This window comes from Podarcis vaucheri (assembly GCF_965113315.1).
Source record: "Podarcis vaucheri genome assembly, chromosome: 1".
Lineage (NCBI taxonomy): Eukaryota > Metazoa > Chordata > Lepidosauria > Squamata > Lacertidae > Podarcis > Podarcis vaucheri.
Window position 1 is genome coordinate 128,032,489 of NC_138759.1, and position 19,970 is coordinate 128,052,458.

The 19,970-nt window shown below is 44.3% G+C and overlaps 1 protein-coding gene across 1 annotated transcript in view; it reads right to left on the reverse strand.

Annotated features, from left to right (window-relative positions):
* Nucleotides 1-937: 937 nt before the first annotated feature.
* The window catches only part of LOC309525028 (aldehyde oxidase 4-like), an 83,573-nt gene continuing 64,540 nt past the window's right edge, over nt 938-19,970 (reverse strand). The window contains exons 29-35 of the mRNA XM_082210367.1: nt 19,019-19,093; nt 13,374-13,426; nt 10,974-11,088; nt 9,461-9,526; nt 7,860-8,048; nt 6,937-7,104; nt 938-1,548 (exon numbers count right to left, since the gene is read on the reverse strand). Of these exons, the coding sequence (XP_082066493.1) occupies nt 1,495-1,548; nt 6,937-7,104; nt 7,860-8,048; nt 9,461-9,526; nt 10,974-11,088; nt 13,374-13,426; nt 19,019-19,093 (720 nt within the window). The 3' untranslated portion in view covers nt 938-1,494. The remainder of the gene's footprint in view (nt 1,549-6,936; nt 7,105-7,859; nt 8,049-9,460; nt 9,527-10,973; nt 11,089-13,373; nt 13,427-19,018; nt 19,094-19,970) is intronic.

The following is a 19,970-nucleotide window of genomic DNA, read 5'->3' on the forward strand; positions in this document are numbered from 1 at the left end:
CATGTTCTGAGAATGCTTCTGTGTAGAGCGAGTGGGGGGTTAGTGCTTTGCTTTGCTTTCACTTTTATTATTTTTTAAAATCTTGTGTTTTTATGTTGTGAACTGCCCTAAGATATACAGCTGATGGGCAGTATACTAATTAATTAATTAATTCCATAATAGGTGGCAGCTTATCTTTTTTGTTTCATTATGGTATCACTTGTCAGCGAGAGTGAGATCTGCTTGTGCCCTAGGCCTGCAACATTCGGGAGAAAACTGTGCAGGGTAGCAAATTCTATGGCAGTGACTGCAAAGCCATAAACTACACAAGCACTGACTAGGAAGTTGACTGGCAAGGTCAAAGACTGGGAGGCTCTGGTTTATATCCTCACTTGGCCATGGAGCCCATTATGTAATGCCTGGTGAATCTCATACACTTAGCCTAGCCTGACTCTTGAGTGCTGTGAGGGGAAAATTTAAAACCTGGGGGGGGGGTGGAGGTGAGGGGAGCTTATGTAGGCTGCTCTGGACTCCTTGGGGAGACAGCAAAATACAAAAATGAAATAAGTAATTCATTGTGACTCATACAGTTTCATAACAACAATTTTTTTATTAGCATATGTGTCAAATCTCTTGAAAATAATAGTTCTCAAATCATCATGCGAGCAAAGGTGATAATAAATGATTAAAGTTAATGCTTTAAAAGTACTTGACCATTATTTTACCGGCTAACTGCTTCCCTTTTTATGGGTCTGATACCACCCGCACAGGTATGTTCAGGCTGAGGAACTGACCAGCGGCTTGTGACTGCCTTGCAATGTAGTCCAGAGTTGTTCCTATTTTGCAAGTAAAATTTGCTTGCCTCCACAGCGCACCTTGGCAACACGTGGTCACTTTCTGCTGATGAGAGTTTTCAGTTTCCTTAACAAGAGATATTGCTACGTGGCTCTACTCTGAGTAAAAGTTAATTGAATACCAAGTCTGGGCAAGTTCCAGGAGAAGGTCTGCTTAACTGGCAAGGGACAGAATGTATAAGCCAAATGAGTACTTCAGCACTCTCCCCGGTGCCCTAACATTTACTAAATGATTCTCCCTACACCCGCATGATCCTCAAAGCCAAACCAACAATCTCACCCCTCTAACTCCTCTGAATAAAAGCTGAGGTGTATCTGTGTGCCTGGTAGGCAGCCACCTAATTACAGCATTTTATATGCCTACAGTTACAGATGTAGATGTCAATGGCCATTACAATACAATATGAACACAAATCACAGATGTAGAGATACAGTTGCTAATTCTCACAGTTTGGAATTAAAATTTCTTTTACGACATCTATGCTTGATTATACGCCTGTTGAAATTCACAGATTTGTTTTCGTACATCAATATAATTTTTAAAAATCCTGCACAGCTGAAATTAATATCATTGTCCTTCTTGTGTGTGATTAGACTGCAACTGCTCTTCTGATGAGGAAGAACATACAAAAGTGAAAAACTTTGGCGGAAAACCAAGACGTTAGTCTACTTCAATAGCCCATGGTTTATAGGTCCCAGGCTTGTCCTTTGGAATCTAAAAACGAGAGAAACAGAAGGGCTATTCTTATGTGCAATTTCATATTAGGAAATAAAAGAAAATCAACCAATATAAAACTTGTTTTAATGAGAGGAAAGCTACAGTGCATTGAAACATGTGAGATACGAGTTTATATTGCTCTGTACATACTTCAGCCATTGAATCACTGTAGTTTAGTTTTCCCCCTCTCTAACAGAACTTTTTTAGACATCACTTTACCAGTGTCCATACCTGCATGCTATACAGACAGCACGAACAGTTATTATTATTTTATTATTTATTTATTGAACTTGTTAATCACTTTATCTTGCTCAGAGCAACCCAGAGCAACTTACAATTGTGAAATTGTTCACACACACATACAGGGGGGTGTCTTCTGGCTTGTGTACATTAGTTTATTTGCCCCCACACCTTTCAATACCCCATTATACTTCTTTCTCCCTCCTGTGAGTTTATTGATATACTGGAAGCCCAAGAGCAAAGGATACCCAGAGGCTTCCTCCATTGTGCAATGTTGTTGTTGTTTAGTCGTTTAGTCGTGTCCGACTCTTCGTGACCCCATGGACCAGAGCACGCCAGGCACTCCAGTCTTCCACTGCCTCCCGCAGTTTGGTCAAACTCATGCTGGTAGCTTCGAGAACACTGTCCAACCATCTTGTCCTCTGCCGTCCCCTTCTCCTTGTGTCCTCCATCTTTCCCAACATCAGGGTCTTTTCTAGGGAGTCTTCTCATGAGGTGGCCAAGTATTGGAGCCTCAGCTTCAGGACCTGTCCTTCCAGTGAGCACTCAGGGCTGATTTCCTTCAGAATGGATAGGTTTGATCTTCTTGCAGTCCATGGGACTCTCAAGAGTCTCCTCCAGCACCATAATTCAAAAGCATCAATTCTTGTGCAATGTAGTCAGCTTCATAACTGCATATTTATTTTCTTGTGGTGAGGCACTCTGAATATGCTCAGAGCCTGCCTGCTCTGGCACCAGGCACACAGGAAACACCACACAATTTCATTTATTGAATGAGGCATGGTTAGGGGAGAGCACCACTTTGGCTTTTGCCTCAGCAGCAAAATGTTTTGGAGTGGCCTTGAGGGGGAGCCATTAGAAGCAGGAGAGGAGATACTTCATGCAATGCCTTTTTCAAACCAGAGATCATATATCTCTATTACTATGAGGTATAGAAAAAGGATTTTTATTTTTTAAAAAATATATATATTAAACTGTTATGCATATTATGGCCCAAACCCATACATACCTATACAAACTGAGAACAGAAGTAAATCTCACTGAGTTCTATGGGGCTCATTCCCAGGAAATTAGCTACAGACTTGATGTCAAATATTCCCAAGAGCAGCCTTTGAAAGTTATTTTGCAATTATAGTTTTCTGACACGCCCCCTCCCCGCCTTCCCTATTGAAAATGATAAGTAATAATACTTATTCTTATTATATAGTATAATATGGTGCAAAATCGTGAGTGGCTGGACTTGACTGTCCTTGTGCAGTATCTTGGGCTCTGGAAGCAACTAAGGTGAAGGGTGTGATAGGAATTTTGAGGTCTTAGATATATGGAAATGTTCATAAATGTACGAACCAACCACGTACATAGATCAGCACAGGAAGACCGACCTGGAACCATTTTGATTCCTAAACTGAGCAAATGTTTTCTCTGCAAGGTCAAAGTGGGAAACCTCCCCATTGTCTCTTTCCGCACAAATCCTGTCTTAAGGGCACATTTAAGATATGAATAGGGTGTGAGCAGGGACGCGGGTGGCGCTGTGGGCTAAAGCCTCAGCGCCTAGGGCTTGCCGATCGAAAGGTCGGCGGTTCGAATCCCCGCGGCGGGGTGCGCTCCCGCTGCTCGGTCCCAGCGCCTGCCAACCTAGCAGTTCGAAAGCACCCCCGGGGGCAAGTAGATAAATAGGTACCGCTTACCAGCGGGAAGGTAAACGGCGTTCCGTGTGCGGCTCTGGCTCGCCAGAGCAGCGTTGTCACGCTGGCCACGTGACCCGGAAGTGTCTTCGGACAGCGCTGGCCCCCGGCCAATAGATGTGAGATGGGCGCACAAACCCCAGAGTCTGTCAAGACTGGCCCGTTCGGGCAGGGGTACCTTTACCTTTACCTTTAGGGTGTGAGCCTGCGACATGGCCCAGGAATTAAGTATTTATCATTACAAAAGACTGGCCAGGCTACCCAGGCAATCCAATCAAGTAACCTGCCAGACAGGAGATAAACAACGACAGGAGAAAAACAGTATTCAAATTTCTGTTGTAGACCGCCTTTTCTGTGATGTAGGTGTGATGTATCTGAGGGGTGGTCTTAGGTTACACCCCTTCTGTGATGTATGTATGATGTTTCTGGGGGTGGTCTTGATCTACAGGGTGGCAATTTCAAAAGTCTTTATAAGACCTTGCGTGCCATTTTTCGGGGTTCCTCCTCTCTTCTGCGTGTGAGGGGAGCACCCTGTTGCAACAGATCAATAAAGATCAAGCTTACTAGCTGCTTTGCTTCTCAATATTCTCTGGTTGGCTCTGTTATTCTCTCCGACCAATAGGGAACCTATGTAAGGACTCTATATGGGCTCTTGGATACCCCATAAGGGAAAAGGGCAATTTTTGTTTACAACAAGGGCAAGGGTAGGATTCTGGTCATATCCCAGGACTGAAGTTTGTATCTTTTGGAGCAGGACTCTAACTTACAATACTGCTCCCTAGTGCTTTATTTAGCACTTTTCAAGTATTTGAAGCACTTACTGTCTGATTGTTGTGGGCATCTGGATATTCCAAGGGGGCCACAGGTGAAACATGTATAAATGGGGGGGGGGCACAGTATGAGGCTAGGAGACCACAAATAAATAGGGGGCCACAAAGGTAAGTGAGCAATAAAATAAAAATAAAATCCTGATTCTTGGCCAATCTCAAGCAGGTAAGAGGGCAGCACACCAGGGCCTAGTGCTCCTTTTTGTCCCACTTTTTCTTGGAGCAGTCCTGGTTTGTTTCTGGCAGGAGAAGGCGATCGCTGAGGCTCCTGTAGCGCCTCAATCCAGAACTCCCAGGTCAGGTACGGGCAGAGGTGAGGTTGCAATGGGTAGGCGTGAGTGAGCCACAGCTACTTGTTGCTACCGCCTGGTCTGGGCCCGGTGGCAGCCTGGACCTGACTCTGTAAGGCGCAGCGTGCAATCCACTCCAGCACCAAGTGGATCAGGGCCTTTGGATGTTGCTGAGGGGCCGGGTTCTGCAAGGCTTGGGGTGAAATCCATTCCAGCACCGAGCTGAGCTGAGTGGGGTCATCTGGTGCTGCTGACTTGCATCTAGTAAATAACTAGGCGTCTACTCAGAAGAAAGCTGCACTGATTTCAGTGGGACTTACTCCCAGGTAAGTGTGTGGGGGACTATGGTGTTCTATCTAGGCAACCAGGGCTCCTCCGAATGACAAGAACTTTTTGCACCAGGTCAGTGAGGACCACTTGCTTTTAAAAATTCTCCCATATACAGTATACAGAACTCCCTGTGCGCCTTTTGGACTGCATCTAATAGGTTTTCCCCTCTGCATCAAATAACTGGGATCAAATAAGTGTTGTTTACTTTTTTATGATACATGGAAGATGGATCTCCCTCGGGAGGTTCTGGACTCTCCTTCCTTGGGGGTTTCTAAGCAGAGGTGACAAGCATAGACAGCATCTTGAAAAGTAGAGACATCAGCTTGCCAACAAAGGTCCATATAATTAAAGCTATGGTTTCCCAGTAGTGATGTATGGAAGTGAGAGCTGGACCATAAAGAAGGCTGATCACCGAAGAATGGATGCTTTTGAATTATGGTGCTGGAGGAGACTCTTGAGAGTCCCATGGACTGCAAGAAGATCAAACCTCTCCATTCTGAAGGAAATCAGCCCTGAGTGCTCACTGGAAGGACAGATCCTGAAGCTGAGGCTCCAATACTTTGCCCACCTCATGAGAAGAGAGGACTCCCTGGAAAAGACCCTGATGTTGGGAAAGATGGAGAAGGAGAAGGGGACGACAGAGGATGAGATGGTTGGATAGTGTTCTTGAAGCTACCAGCATGAGTTTGACCAAACTGCGGAAGGCAGTGGAAGACAGAAGTGCTCTGGTCCATGGGGTCACGAAGTCAGACACGAGTAAACGACTAAACAACAACAAAAAGCAGAGGTTGGGTGACCATCTGTCATGGATGCTTTAGCTGAGTTTTCTACATTGCAGGGGGTTGCACTAGAAAGTCTACCTTCTGTGTCTTCCAGCTCTGATTACATGATTCTATGTTTTTCTGCTTCAACAATATTTCATTATGTTCCTATCGTTTTATGTAATTGTATTTTGTATAAATTAAAAAATAAATAAATAAAATATGTTCTATTTACAAACAAAACATTTAAATAGCTACCTTTTTACTAGTACAACGGGGGCAGGACATGGACATAGCTAGGTTTTTTGTTAGGGAAGCAGGCTTTTGTTAGGTGTTATAGGAATTCTAAGGTCTCATATATATAAATCATATGTTTGTAAATTTACAAGGCAAACACATGCATATAAACCACGTGTTTGAAATAGTACAGGAGAGCAATCCTGAAGCTATTTTGACTCTCCCAAATTGACCTCAAATATTTCTCTGCAGTGAGGAAGGAAATGGGAAAGCCTCCCCATTGTCTCTTTGCTCAAATCCTGTCTTAAGAACGTATTTGAGTATGAATAGGGTGAGCCTGTGACCTGGATTCAGGAACTAAGTATTTACCATCACAAAAGAATGCCCAGGCTGCTCAGGTAGAGGAATCGGTGGCCATTATCAGGTATCTTGACAAACAGGAATTTTGTTGGAGACCGGCTCCTTCTGTGATGTATGTATGATTTTGAGGGGTGGGGGTCTCTGGCTACAGGGAGGGCAACTTAAAAAGTCTATATAAGGGCTTGCACACCATTGTTCTGGGTCCTCCTCCTTTCTTGCGTGTGAGGGGAGCACCCTGTTGCAACAGTTAATAAAGATCAGGCTTACTAGCTGCTTTGCTTCTCAATATTCTCTGGCTGGCCTCTGTTATTTTCTCCTACTGATAGAGAACCTACTTCAGGACTCTATACGGGCTCTTAGATACCCCATAAGGGAAAGGGAGCAGTGTTTTCTTATAACATAGGGGAGGCAGAACCTCAGATATGTATTGATTTGTATTGATTTTTACTTATTTGGGGGGCAGCTGCCCCCCGGCTACGCCCACTAGACTAGATGGTCCTCCAGCCATTTTATTCTAGGTTCTCTGCTCTGCTCAGTCATACTGGGCCGCTCAGTTCTCTGCCTCAGTTTTCTGTGTCTTGGTGATGCCAACAGGAAGAAAGCACAAAATGAATGCAATATAAGGTGGTGGTGGTGTTTTTAAGGAAGTATTTACCATCTCTGTAAAGTCATCAACACAGGCCATGCGAATCCTTTCTGTGTTCAGTGGACTGTCCATTGTGAAAACACGGTGCAATCCTCTTTCCTTCCGGGCAGCAGCCACTGCATCCCGTATAGCAAAAAACACAGAGCATGCTTGGAATACTCCAGCTTCACCTACACCCTGCAGGAAGATGAAGACAACCAACGATGGAACACAAAGATAAGGGAAGATCCATAAAGTTTAGACCAGGGGTCAGCAAACTTTTTCAGCAAGAGGTGGACTATATTTTGAAAAAAAAATATTAACAAATTCCTATGCCCCACAAATAACCCAGAGATGCATTTTAAATAAAAGCACACATTCTACTCATGTAAAAACACGCTGATTCCCGGACCGTCCGCAGGCCAATTGAGAAGGCAATTCAGCCGCATCCGGCCCACGGGCCTTAGGTTGCCAACCCTGGTTTAGACAATGTTTTTTTTCCAATCACCAGTTGATAGTCACCTTGTTCTGGATGGGCATGCAAGCTCCTGCCTCACAAATGGTTGCAAGGTGTCACCACCACACCTCAGCTAAAACTCAATTAAAAAACTTTTAAATAAATTGTTCTGCATAATCCCATTAAAATTAAGAGTGGTTGTGCAAGTCTGAGTTTGGCAGATTGCAGACAATATGTCCAGACTGGCAAAGCATCCACTTAAGATATTTAGGCATTAACTGGAATGGGGAAACATAAGAGGCTAAACTGGCAATAAAATATCAGAAAATGGCTTTAAAAGCCTTCCTTTGTTTCTAGAGATAACCATCTCTAGAGCATCTGCTTTGAGATGAATGCTTTAACAGCCTCTTAGAGATTCATTGCAATAGTAACTACGGTAATCTGTACCAAACACCCTCTTATGTATTATCCATCACCACACTTTTAAGTTGTTTACCTTGGAGGAGTAGATTGCAATTGGGTTTCTTGAGTTTGGCAAAAGGTAGATTCTAAACTGCTCTGGGACATCACAGACAGCAGGAATTTTATATGTGTCTGGACCCAGCGTGTACTGCTGTCCTTCTGGGGAGAAGTATATTTCTTCCATCGTATAAAGTCCAAGTCCCTGCATAAAGCCTCCTTCAATCTGACAGAATAAAAATGCATAAATTCTTATTTTCATTTTAAATAGATTGTGATTTGCTCAAAAGTATTTACTCTTTTCCCTGTGCAGCCACGAGGGCTGGGAATTTGCTCTGACACTCCTCTGTGTTCAGTGCTGCAGTTCCAGACATGCTGATTGCTAAACCCCTTAATAAAAATACAATAAAAATGAATTGGGGAATGGTTGGGGTGGGGAAAGGTACTGCCTGTTTTCAAGGAAGTTGTCGGGGCTTTCATTCTGCAGGGTGGATAAACTGTGCGATCACTGAAAGAGGAAGTCCCTTTTGTTATATAGGGACTTCAGTGGCAGCAAAAACAAGTACAGTACCGTATTTTTCGCCCTACAGGATGCACTTTTCCCCCTCCAAAAATGAAGGGGAAATGTGTGTGTGTCTTATGGGGCGAATGCAGGCTTTCGCTGAAGCCTGGAGAGCGAGAGGGGTCGGTGCGCACCGACCCCTCTCACTCTCCAGGCTTCGGACAGATATCCGCAAGCCTGGAGAGCCCGACGGGAGTTCCCGTGGGCTCCCTAGGCTTGTGGATAGCAGCCTGTTCTGGGGGCTGGGGTCGGGGGAAGCTCGGACTTCCCCCACCCCAGCCCCGCGCCTGGGGGGGGATAATTTTTTTCCTTTATTTCCCCCTGCCCCCCAAAAAACTAGGTGCGCCCTATGGGCCAATGCGCCCTATAGGGCGAAAAATACGGTATATGTGTCAGCTATAAAGCTGGTGTAAATTTATTCATAAAATACTGTATAATGTAGGCAGATCACTTGCTAATGGAGAAATGGCTACTGAGTGATAGTTCCAATATGAAAGACATTTCATTTATACCCTTTGCTGTGGTGCCCTTTCAAGTCCTCTCTCTAAATGTTACTTTTCCTTGAATCAGATGCACTATGCACAGGGGAGTACCAAATCAGTACACTTTGGAGAAGGACTGCCCACCAAACGTATTCATGAAAGGCTGCTTCCTTGGCCAGCAAGCGGCAAGGCTTCCTACCCACCCATTAGATGCAGGCGGAAAATTGCACTTTTGGCACTGGATTAATAATAATAATAATAATAATAATAATAATAATAATAATAATAATAATTTATTATTTATACCCCGCCCATCTGGCTGGGCTTCCCCAGCCATTCTGGGCGGCTTCCAAAAGAATATTAAAATACTATAATACATCAAACATTAAAAGCTTCCCGAAACAGGGCTGCCTTCAGATGTCTTCTAAAAGCCTGGTAGTTGTTGTTCTCTTTGACATCTGGCTTACAGGAAGAAGCACTCCAAGAATAAAATGCAACAGGGCATTTATTTATTTTTTTTTACCATTCAGAAAGGCCCCAATCTACTTGCTTACAGCTAGTATAAAGTGTAAGTTCAAAGCTCTTGGTACATGCCTGTCCTATGTCAACAGCTGGATTGATACTGAAGCAGGCATCCATGACAATGTCTGTTTGGATGTTCTGTTGGACAAATAAGCTGTTGTCAGCACATTATCTTTTTATAAAGCCTTAAGAAAAAATAGAAGACAAAGGACACCCAACTCGAAAGTACAGTAACCATGAACACAATATCAGGGGCCTCAAAATTGAATTTCTAGCACATCAGAATATTTCTGAAGCTCTGAGCCCTGACTCGCCCTTTTGAACTTATGCTTGCAGAAGTTCCGGAATATGAGTACCAGATGATTCCCCCCACTGACCAGAACAAGGAATAATAATAATAATAATAATAATAATAATAATAATAATATATTTTTATTTATACCCCGCCCTCCCCAGCCAAGGCCGGGCTCAGGGTGGCTAACAAGCAATAATAAAAACAAGTTAAATGAATACAACTTAAAAACAAGATTAAAATTCAACAATTAAAATAGTGAAATATTAAAATATTAAAATGCAGCCTCATCACAGGAGGAGAAAGGAAAAAGGAAAAAGAAAGAGGGGGAGGGAATCAAATTGGCTCCAAGCCAAACGCCAGGCGGAACAACTCTGTCTTACAGGCCCTGCGGAAAGAAATCAGATCCTGCAGGGCCCTAGTCTCATGAGACAGAGCATTCCACCAGACCGGAGCCACTGTTGAAAAGGCCCTGGCTCTGGTTGAAGCTAATCTAACTTCCTTAGGGCCCGGGACCACTAGGGTGTTGCTATTTATGGACCTTGAGGCTCTCCGTGGGGCATACCGGGAGAGGCAGTCCCGTAGGTACGAGGGTCCTAGGAAGAGGGATGGAAACCAGAAACCTGACATTTTGATGTTTGGCCCCTCTCTTGCATTTGGAAAACTTGGGGTTTACTGTTGTGTCCCAGATAGTCCGGGGTTCCGACAAAGGAAGAATCCTATTCCAAGCATTATCTTGTAAGGAGTGGCCATACTCTAGTGCAGCCAATGGTCTGTCTACGCTAGAATATATGAAGCTGTCTTATAAAGTTCATCCAACTATCCCAGTACTAAATACTCTCACTGGCAGTAGTTCTCCAGACAATCTGCTACCTGATCCTTTCAACTGGAAATTATAAGGATTAAATCTGGGACTTTATGCAAATAAGGGGTTGTACCCATTGAGGTATGTCCTCCTCCAAAAAACATGGCTGTGATGACAGGGCCTGGTTCCAGATACAGTTTGTAATACTACCAAGGCACAAGTAAGAGTATTCTAGCCGTTGCAGTATATGGGCGTCTTAAGCACAACCCAGTTGTCCATTCCAACAGCAATTGAAGTTTTCCATCTCCAGTGGCTGGCTGTTTATTCCTTTTTGATACACAGTCATATTGGCTATTTGTCAAAACTTCTAGTGGCACAATGTTCCCTCAGTTAAAGAGCAGTTCATATCCAAACAGAGAGCGAAGGAGACCCATCAAACCACCCAGTGGCCTATGATTGCCAAAGAGGAGGTAGTGCTCAGTTTTTACCTTATGATCACCTGTCAGGCAGTCAATCTCAACCTCTGAACAAGCAGTACCAAAAACGTAGTATGGAAATGCGTGGCCTTCTCCTGTCTTCCAGTCCATATTGGTGACATATCCTCTGATGGGTGGAGGGGAAGGAAAGAGTCATTTAGATATTAGATTTCAGTTTTACTACAGCATGCTCAACAGAAATCATGTAAAAAAAGGCCAAATTACTTGAACGCTCTGTATTTTGCCAGCACAGGGTGGGAAGCAGAAAAAGAAACTGGCTGTGAGATGGACTACCCAATGACAGAATGGGTATTTTCCTGTTGAACCCTATCTGATTATGGCAATAGACACTGGTCCACACCCCAATTCCGGAATCCTGGGGTTTCTTTGATGCCATCTAACCAGTCCTATTTTTCTAGAAAAAGAGGTGCCAGAACTCTCCACGAACGCATTCATTGTTTTCTTATACAGTGGTGCCTCGCAGGACGAAATTAATTCGTTCCGCAAGTCTCTCCGTCTTGCGGTTTTTTCGTCTTGCGATGCACAGTTTCCCATAGGAATGCATTGAAAATCAATTAATGCGTTCCTAGGGAAACCGCCTTCAGACCAGGTCCGGGGACAGTCTGTCCCCGGACCTCTTCTGAAGGCTGGGGGGGGGAGGGCTTTTCTTCCCACCCCCAGCATTTTAAAAAACCCCGGGACAGCGGAGGACTTCTCCGCTGTCCGGGCGATCTTAAAATGCTGGCGGGCGGCATTTTAAAATCGCCCCGGGACAGCGGAGGACTTCTCCGCTGTCCGGGGCGATTTAAAAGCCCCTGGGAAGGCAGGCAGGGGGGACAAAGACTTTTGCCCCCCGCCCACCTTCAGAAGGTGTTCCCGCCCCCCCGCCCGGCTTCGCAGCAGCTCTACGAAGCCCGGCGGTGGGGCAGGTGTTCCCGCCCCCCACCCCGCTTCGGAGCAGCGTTCCGAAGCGGGGTGGCTGGGGCAGGTGTTCCCGCCCCCCCGCCCGGCTTCGCAGCAGCTCTACGAAGCCCGGCGGTGGGGCAGGTGTTCCCGCCCCCCACCCCGCTTCGGAGCAGCGTTCCAAAGCGGGGTGGCTGGGGCAGGTGTTCCCGCCCCCCGCCCGGCTTCGCAGCAGCGCTACGAAGCCCGGCGGTGGGGCAGGTGTTCCCGCCCCCCACCCCGCTTCGGAGCAGCGTTCCGAAGCGGGTTGGCTGGGGCAGGTGTTCCCGCCCCCCCGCCCGGCTTCGCAGCAGCGCTACGAAGCCTGGCGGTGGGGCAGGTGTTCCCGCCCCCCCACCCCGCTTCGGAGCAGCGTTCCGAAGCGGGGTGGCTGGGGCAGGTGTTCCCGCCCCCCCGCCCGGCTTCGCAGCAGCGCTACGAAGCCCGGCAGTGGGGCAGGTGTTCCCGCCCCCCACCCCGCTTTGGAGCAGCGTTCTGAAGCGGGGTGGCTGGGGCAGGTGTTCCCGCCCCCCCGCCCGGCTTCGCAGCAGCGCTACGAAGCCCGGCGGTGGGGCAGGTGTTCCCGCCCCCCACCCCGCTTCGGAGCAGCGTTCCGAAGCGGGGTGGCTGGGGCAGGTGTTCCCGCCCCCCCGCCCGGCTTCGCAGCAGCGCTACGAAGCCCGGCGGCTGGGGCAGGTGTTCCCGCCCCCCCACCCCGCTTCGGAGCACCGTTCTGAAGCGGGGCGGTGGGGGAAGGTGTTCCCGCCCCCCGCCCCGCTTCGGAGCACCGGGAGATCGCTTCTCCCCACCGCCCCTTGCTTCAAAAGAGGTCCGGGACCTCTTTTGAAGCAAGCGGCTGCAGAGAGAAGCGATCTCCCCGCAACCGCTTGCTTCAAAAGAGGTCCGGGACCTCTTTTGAAGCAAGCGGCTGCGGGGAGAAGCGCAGCCTCTTGCTTCAAAAGAGGTCCGGGGGCAGCTGCCCCCGGACCTCTTTTGAAGCAAGGGGCGGTGGGGAGAAGCGATCTCCCTGCCGCCCCTTGCTTCAAAAGAGAAGACCCGCTGTCCCCGGGGCAAGCTTCGTTTTGCGAAGCAAGCCCATAGGGAAATTCGCCTTGCGAGGCAACTCGAAAACGAAAAAAACCTTTCGTTTTGCGAGTTTTTCGTCTCGCGAGGCGTTCGTCTTGTGGGGTACCACTGTAATGGCAATGGCGGCCACCTGAAGAGTGCCAGAACTAAGTTCCTGTGAGTTCTGGCTGAAAGAAAGCCTTACATTTAACACTGGCTCCTCCGACATAAGATGTGGTCTCCTGGAAAACAGTACAGCCCCTTGTTGTAACATATACAGTGAGTATAGTTGGCATCAAGTCCACTATCCAAAGCTTGAGACTTAACTTTTAACTATCCAACCCCAATCAGTCTTAGTGGTACTTCAAAAGACAGCAGTTTAGGAAACGACGATAGATGCCTTACTTGAAGTAGCCTGTAGCCGAGAGGTTGATGCTTTCCTCATAAGCTTCTGCAATCTGCAAGAGGAATATCTTTAAATCAGATTTCAAAAATAAATGTGTACACAGCAAAATAACAAGGAACATTCAGAATGAACTTTCTATCTCTGCACGACACAGGCAGGATTTATTATTTGTCTTCCAGAGCTACAACTGCCTGCACTGAGGCTTCCTATGCTATCCATTCAGCCCCACAGAACTATAAACATTTAAACATCGCAGCAAAAGGTGGGTTGTCTCTTTTTCCTTTGCTGACTGACAGCTTGCAACCAGCTGCCTGCATGGGTCCGACAGTCCAGACCAGTTTGGATGATCATGTTTCAGCTTATCAGGCAGAGATATTATTGTCTGAATGTGGCCTGTGTTACGCTGATGGGTAGGAAAGCCCATCACAGGCTGAAGCCCCTCTGTGTTTAAAATTGAGACGGCTGAGGTTGCTTGTCCATTACGGGTGCAAGATCTTTATTTTATTTTATTTATATCCTACCTTGCTCCAAATACAAGACCCCAGGCAGCTCACAATACGAATTAAAGCAGCTATGACCAAAACACAACACTCAATGAATTTTTAAAAATAAATAAATGAGGCACCCTACTAAAACTCTTGAACACTGAAAACCATTTAAAAAGACAATGATGAAAATGAGCAGGAAAAGCCTTATGAGGACTACTCTTGTTTTTTAAACTAGAAGAATCGTCCAATTTAAAGTAAGGATCTCTGAATTAATAAGGCATAACAAATCAGAATGAAGTAATCCCGAGCATGCAGTTTCACTGAAGCTAGTAAGAAGTGCCTTACAAGATCAGACAATGGTTTGCCAAATCCTACATTCTTTGCATTAAGGGACACGGGTGGCGCTGTGGTCTAAACCACGGAGTCTCTTTGGCTTGCTGATCGCAAAGTCGGCAGTTCAAATCCACGCAACAGGGTGAGCTCCCGTTGCTCAGTCCCAGCTTTTGCCAACCTAGCAGTTCGAAAGCACACCAGTGCAAGTAGATAAATAGGTATCGCTGCAGCGGGGAGGTAAACGGCATTTCCGTGCACTCTGCTTTCCCTCACGGTGTCCCATTGCGCCAGAAGCGATTTAGTCATGCTGGCCACATGACCTGGAAAGCTGTGGATAAACGCAGGCTCCCTCGGCTGAAGCAAGGTAGTAGCCTTCGACTGGACTTAACCGTCCAGGGATCCTTTACCTTGATTTTTACTTTACATTCTTTGCAAATATTCCATTAACGGAACTTTCAAATGTATAGATGCAGAGCTTCAAATCCAGCCTCCTTTAAAATATGAAATGGCATGGAAAAACTCCAGTAAAGAGACCACAAATTCCTGGCTGAGATATCAAATACTAGCTCCAAACGAAATAGGTACCCTTTATTTAAGTACTACAAAGGACTCTAACATTGCCGAACAAAAGATGACCTCCAACAGACCTGGCACACTGAGCTCAACACCAAATGAGGCCAAAGAAATGGAAGTAGAGACTGAAATCAGTCCTACTGTCCATAACAGTCCACCAACCACAGAAATCTCTCAGGAACAAGGAACAGTTAAGGAAGAAAATCAAGAAAGGGAGGATCCACCATTACCCTCCCCACCGAAAGCAGCGACAAATGGCTGTATCTGCACAAGACAAAATTCCTCGCTGGACTCAATAACAGAACTAGAATGACTAAATGCTGCCAACCAGCCACCAACGCAAAAACGGATTCTACGCTTACTGTCCTGGAATATTGCAGGGTGGGGAAACAAAGGCGGAGACCCAGACCTAATGAACTTCTTTAAAGATTTTGAATTAATACTTCTACAAGAAACATGGTCAACTAGAGATATTAAAATTAATGGATTCACCTCCTATACGAAACCCGCATTGAAAACAAACACGAAGGGCCGGCCGAAAGCAGGGTTCTGTTGTATGATCAAAGACAACCTAGGGTTTGAAATCAAGCACCTAGAAAAATGCTTACCACTTGCACAAGCTCTACTTTTAACACAAAAAGACGATATTTTGCTACTTATAAATGTCTATATCCCCCCAACCAAAAACAACAGCAGCAGTGAAAATTGGTCACAACTAACCTCCTACATAGAAAATTTGACCGATAAATACCCAAATGCCTCACTGATAATAGCAGGTGATTTTAATGCTAGAGTGGGAACCAACAATGAACAACTATGTAGCAAACTAAATTGGAATACTGATAATGATATCGCACATGCCCTGAAAATAGGACGTTCCTCCAGAGATAGGGTTGTAAACAACGAAGGCTTACGCCTACTTGAATTGTGTAACAACTTTAATTTGCAGATTGTGAACGGTTCAACAAAAGGCGATAGAAGCGGGGAGTTTACATACTTCTCCCCCCGAGGATGCAGTGTCATCGACTATATTCTTGTCCCTTATAATATTATAAATTCGATCATGGACCTCAAAATTGGAACGCGTACTGAAAGCGACCATCAGCCATTATCGTTGTCTATTAACTTAAAGGATGAAACCAAAATAACCAAGTATAATATCATAGAACCTTCTCAACACAAACAAATGACTCAATTAAAATGGTCCCAGGAAATGAGTGCAGTAGTGGGGCAAAAGCTTACAGCCAACCTGAGAAAACAAGTACTATCCAATTTAAAGACCACTAATCCCCACAGTGATATTCCGAAAATCTATAATGAAATTTTTCAAATGTTTGTAGAGCTTAGTACTCCACTTAAAGTTTGGATACCTAAACATAGCGCTAGCCCCTGGTTTGACAATGAATGTTTCCAGCTAAAAAGAAAACTGCGCCAAACATTTAAAAATAATCGCACTAAACTAGAGCCCTCTTATCTTGATGAAAAAAGAAAATATCATTACACTCTGGCTGAAAAGAAACAGAAATATGCAACCCAAAAATGGCTACAATTATTCGACTCAATTCAGAGTAAAAACAACAAAGCGTTCTGGAATCTAGTGTACGGAGGATTGAAAGCCGAAAATCAATTAACCCAATCACCAATTGCAGAATCCAAATGGTCCCAATATTTTACATCTGTCTTTAACAATCTACACAGTGAACTTAAAGGAAATGAGACCACTAAAAATAAAATCAATAAACTCCAGGAGTGGCCAAGGGTAGAAGAAGTGGAAATTAGAGAGATAGTTAAAAATTTTAAATCGGGGAAATCTCCTGGGCCAGACGGTCTACCAATAGAATTATTCAAGACCTATATAGATTGGTGGGCAGAACCCTTAGCTCAATTGTTTACTCTCATAGACAAAGATGGGATCATACCTGAGATATGGTTAAGATCAATAATTATCCCAATCTTTAAAAATGGTGACCCAAAAGAACCAAGGAATTATAGACCGATAAGCTTATTATCAGTGATAGGGAAAATCTACGCTAAGCACCTTTTATCTAAACTCCTTACCTGGATGAAAAATCTAAATTTACCAGGGAAAGAACAAATAGGTTTCTCCAAAGGTTGCTCTACATTAGACCACTGTCTTATACTTATGCATTTGGTTGAAAAATATAGATCCCAAAGGCAATCTAAGATATATGCTGCTTTTGTAGATTTTCGTGGTGCATTCGACTCAATTGACCGCCCAAAGCTGTGGAGGAAACTTGCAGAATTTAAAATTGATCAGCGCTTATTGACTTTAATACAAAATCTATACTCTTCCAATGTCTGTCAAGTCAAACTTAGCACCAAAGGTCACCTTTCATTAGACATCCCAAACTCGAAAGGGGTAAAACAAGGGTGTATTCTTGCCCCCTTTCTATTTAATTTATTTTTATCAGACTTGCCAGATCACCTTCAAAAAATAGAATCACACGCCCCTAAACTTAATCAGAAACCAGTTCCTCTCTTATTATACGCAGACGATGCAGTCCTACTATCATTAACGAGTTTGGGTCTGAAACGTCTTATATCTTCTCTGATCCTTTACTGCGAATGTAATAAACTCTCTATAAATTATGAGAAGACAAAAATTTTGGTCTTCTCGAATGGTTGGAAACTAGAGAAATGGAAAATAAGAGGGCAAGAAATCCAACAAGTAAAAATCTATAGGTATCTGGGAATCTTATTCCAGAGCAATTTAGGGTGGGCAAATCATCGCACAAACGCCATAAAACAGGCAAAGTGCACCTCATCAGCAGTTGCCCGTTTTTATTATCAGAAAGGTAATCAATTTATTCCTGCGGCCAATCAGATATTTCAAACAAAAGTGAAAGCCCAGATACTCTATGGAATCCCACTATGGGTCCAAGCATATAAGAGTGATTTAAAAAAGATTCACTCCAGCTTTCTGAGACGTATTCTTGGACTCCCAGCTGTGATCAAATATGAAACAATGTGTGCAGAAATAGGCATACACACAATGGAATACTGGGCCTGGTCCACCTCAATAAAGTACTGGTTACGCTGCCATTTTCGCTGCCCTCCATCAAGCCTGCTCGCTGATTTGCTCGAAGACTCCTATAAATCAAGATGGTATCAGTACCTTGAAAAAAAGATTGAATCTTTAGGCATCGAGCTGGAGCCCCTGTACAATTCTAATGAGCAATACATTTTCCATAATATCCTAACTAGACTAAAGGATGTTGAGAGACAAAATATTATGGCAGCTGTAAACAAAATTTGCTCCCCCATATTCTATGATTTAAATATCTTAGATAGCAGAGCCAATTACGTCACTAAATTAATAATCCCAGCCCAACGTAGGGCTTTTATGCTGGCCCGGTTGAATGTTTTTCCCTCAGCATTTGTCTGGGGAAGATATCAAAACATCCCTAGAAACAAGAGATTCTGCAGATGTTCTATGAATGTCCCGGACACTGTAGAGCATATTCTCTTTCATTGCCCATTGTACAGTACGCTCCGTCAACGCGTGCTGTCCCCTCTTTTGGGTGGCCTGGAACCCCAGCAAGGTGAATGTGTGGGATTCTGCCTATCCGACGTTGACCAAAGGGTAACGGCGGGGGTAGCTGAGTTTTTGGTAGCAGCCCTCCAAGGAGCAGGTTAACAAGGAAAACCACTGACTCTATATGTATATATATATATATGTATGTAGCCAACCGCTGCCTTTTTATATATATTTCAAGTCACTTACATGTTATTTTCTCTTTTATGGTTTTATTTGTACAATGCCTAATAAAGGTTTGATTTCAATATTCCATTAACAAAACAGGTGTTAAATAGTCCTGCAGAAATGGGCTAGAGCTCTACTGATAGACTGTGAACTGCCCTGTGATTTTGACATCTCTCCAAAAATACTGTGTATGTTTTACATTGAATCTGGAACCAGTGCAGGATCTGAGATTGGACAACATGCTTAGATTTAATTTTGGTCTAGCTTAATTAGTTGCATTTTGGGTGAAAGTTTTGTTCCTCTTCAGATCTGGTAAGCTGCAGTGCAGCAGGACACCTGGTTGGGGAAGGCTTGTTATTTAGATTCGTAGCAAATGGAATCAAAATGGCTTCAGGTCGGTCTTCTGTGCTGATCTATGTACATGCGGTTATGAACATTGCCATATATCTAAGACCATAAAATTCCTATCACAATATGCGATGCAAGTTGGGTCATAATTCAGTTTTAAGATATAGATGATGTTTACCCAATCTTCCCATTTCCCCTGAGGGTTTTTCTTCATTATTGGTTCTAGCCGCTTCCGGAGAATCTGGCAGGCATTCTGTGAAGTAGGGTGGCAAAGAAAGGTAAGACAAATTAGTCAACAATAATGAAACCCAAGTTTCACTTTAAAAATATATATATTTTTAGTATTGTACTCTAGGATTGGCACTTTTTTCTGGACTTAAACTTCTTTATAACATGGATAAATTAAATATGCAAAGTTTCCTCAGCATAGGAGAGCAATTTGTCAAAAACAATTTTTAGTGCCATTGTTTATTTTTATTCATTTGTTTAAAAGATTTTGACAAATTCTTCTCTGGGTGGATACTGAAATTAGAATACATTTTCAAATGCAAAATCAAAGAAATACAAATTTCATTTCCAGGAGCAATAACAGATTGGAGTATTATAGCCCAGCATAAAATAACCACTCTGAAAATAATGTGCAATGAGCACTCTAAAAGAATAACTGTAGAGTATTGCAACAGATTACAAAATAATGGGAAGCTAGGGTGGAATTCATGAAGGAAAGTACAGCTAAGATCTTGAGAATTGCATTTGTCCTTAAATACAGTATGATAAACAAAAAAGAATGGATATTAAGAAACTGCTTTATACCAAGTCTGGTAGTTGGTTCCTTCAAGTTCAGTAGTTTTACCTGCCCACACCTGATATCAGGTGGATGTGGCTAAACAGCCTCAGGGCCAAATGGGGAGGTCTGCAAGCCTCATTAAGGCCTGCAAGCTAAGGAACCTGGACCACCAAGCCCTCTAGAACACTATGGTCCTTCCTAGTAAGGGTATAAGTGAGTACAGTGGTGCCCCGCAAGACGAATGCCTCGCAAGATGGAAAACTCTCTAGACGAAAGAGTTTTCCATTTTGGAGGTGCTTCGCAAAACGAATCTCCTATGGGCTTGCTTCGCAAGACGAAAATG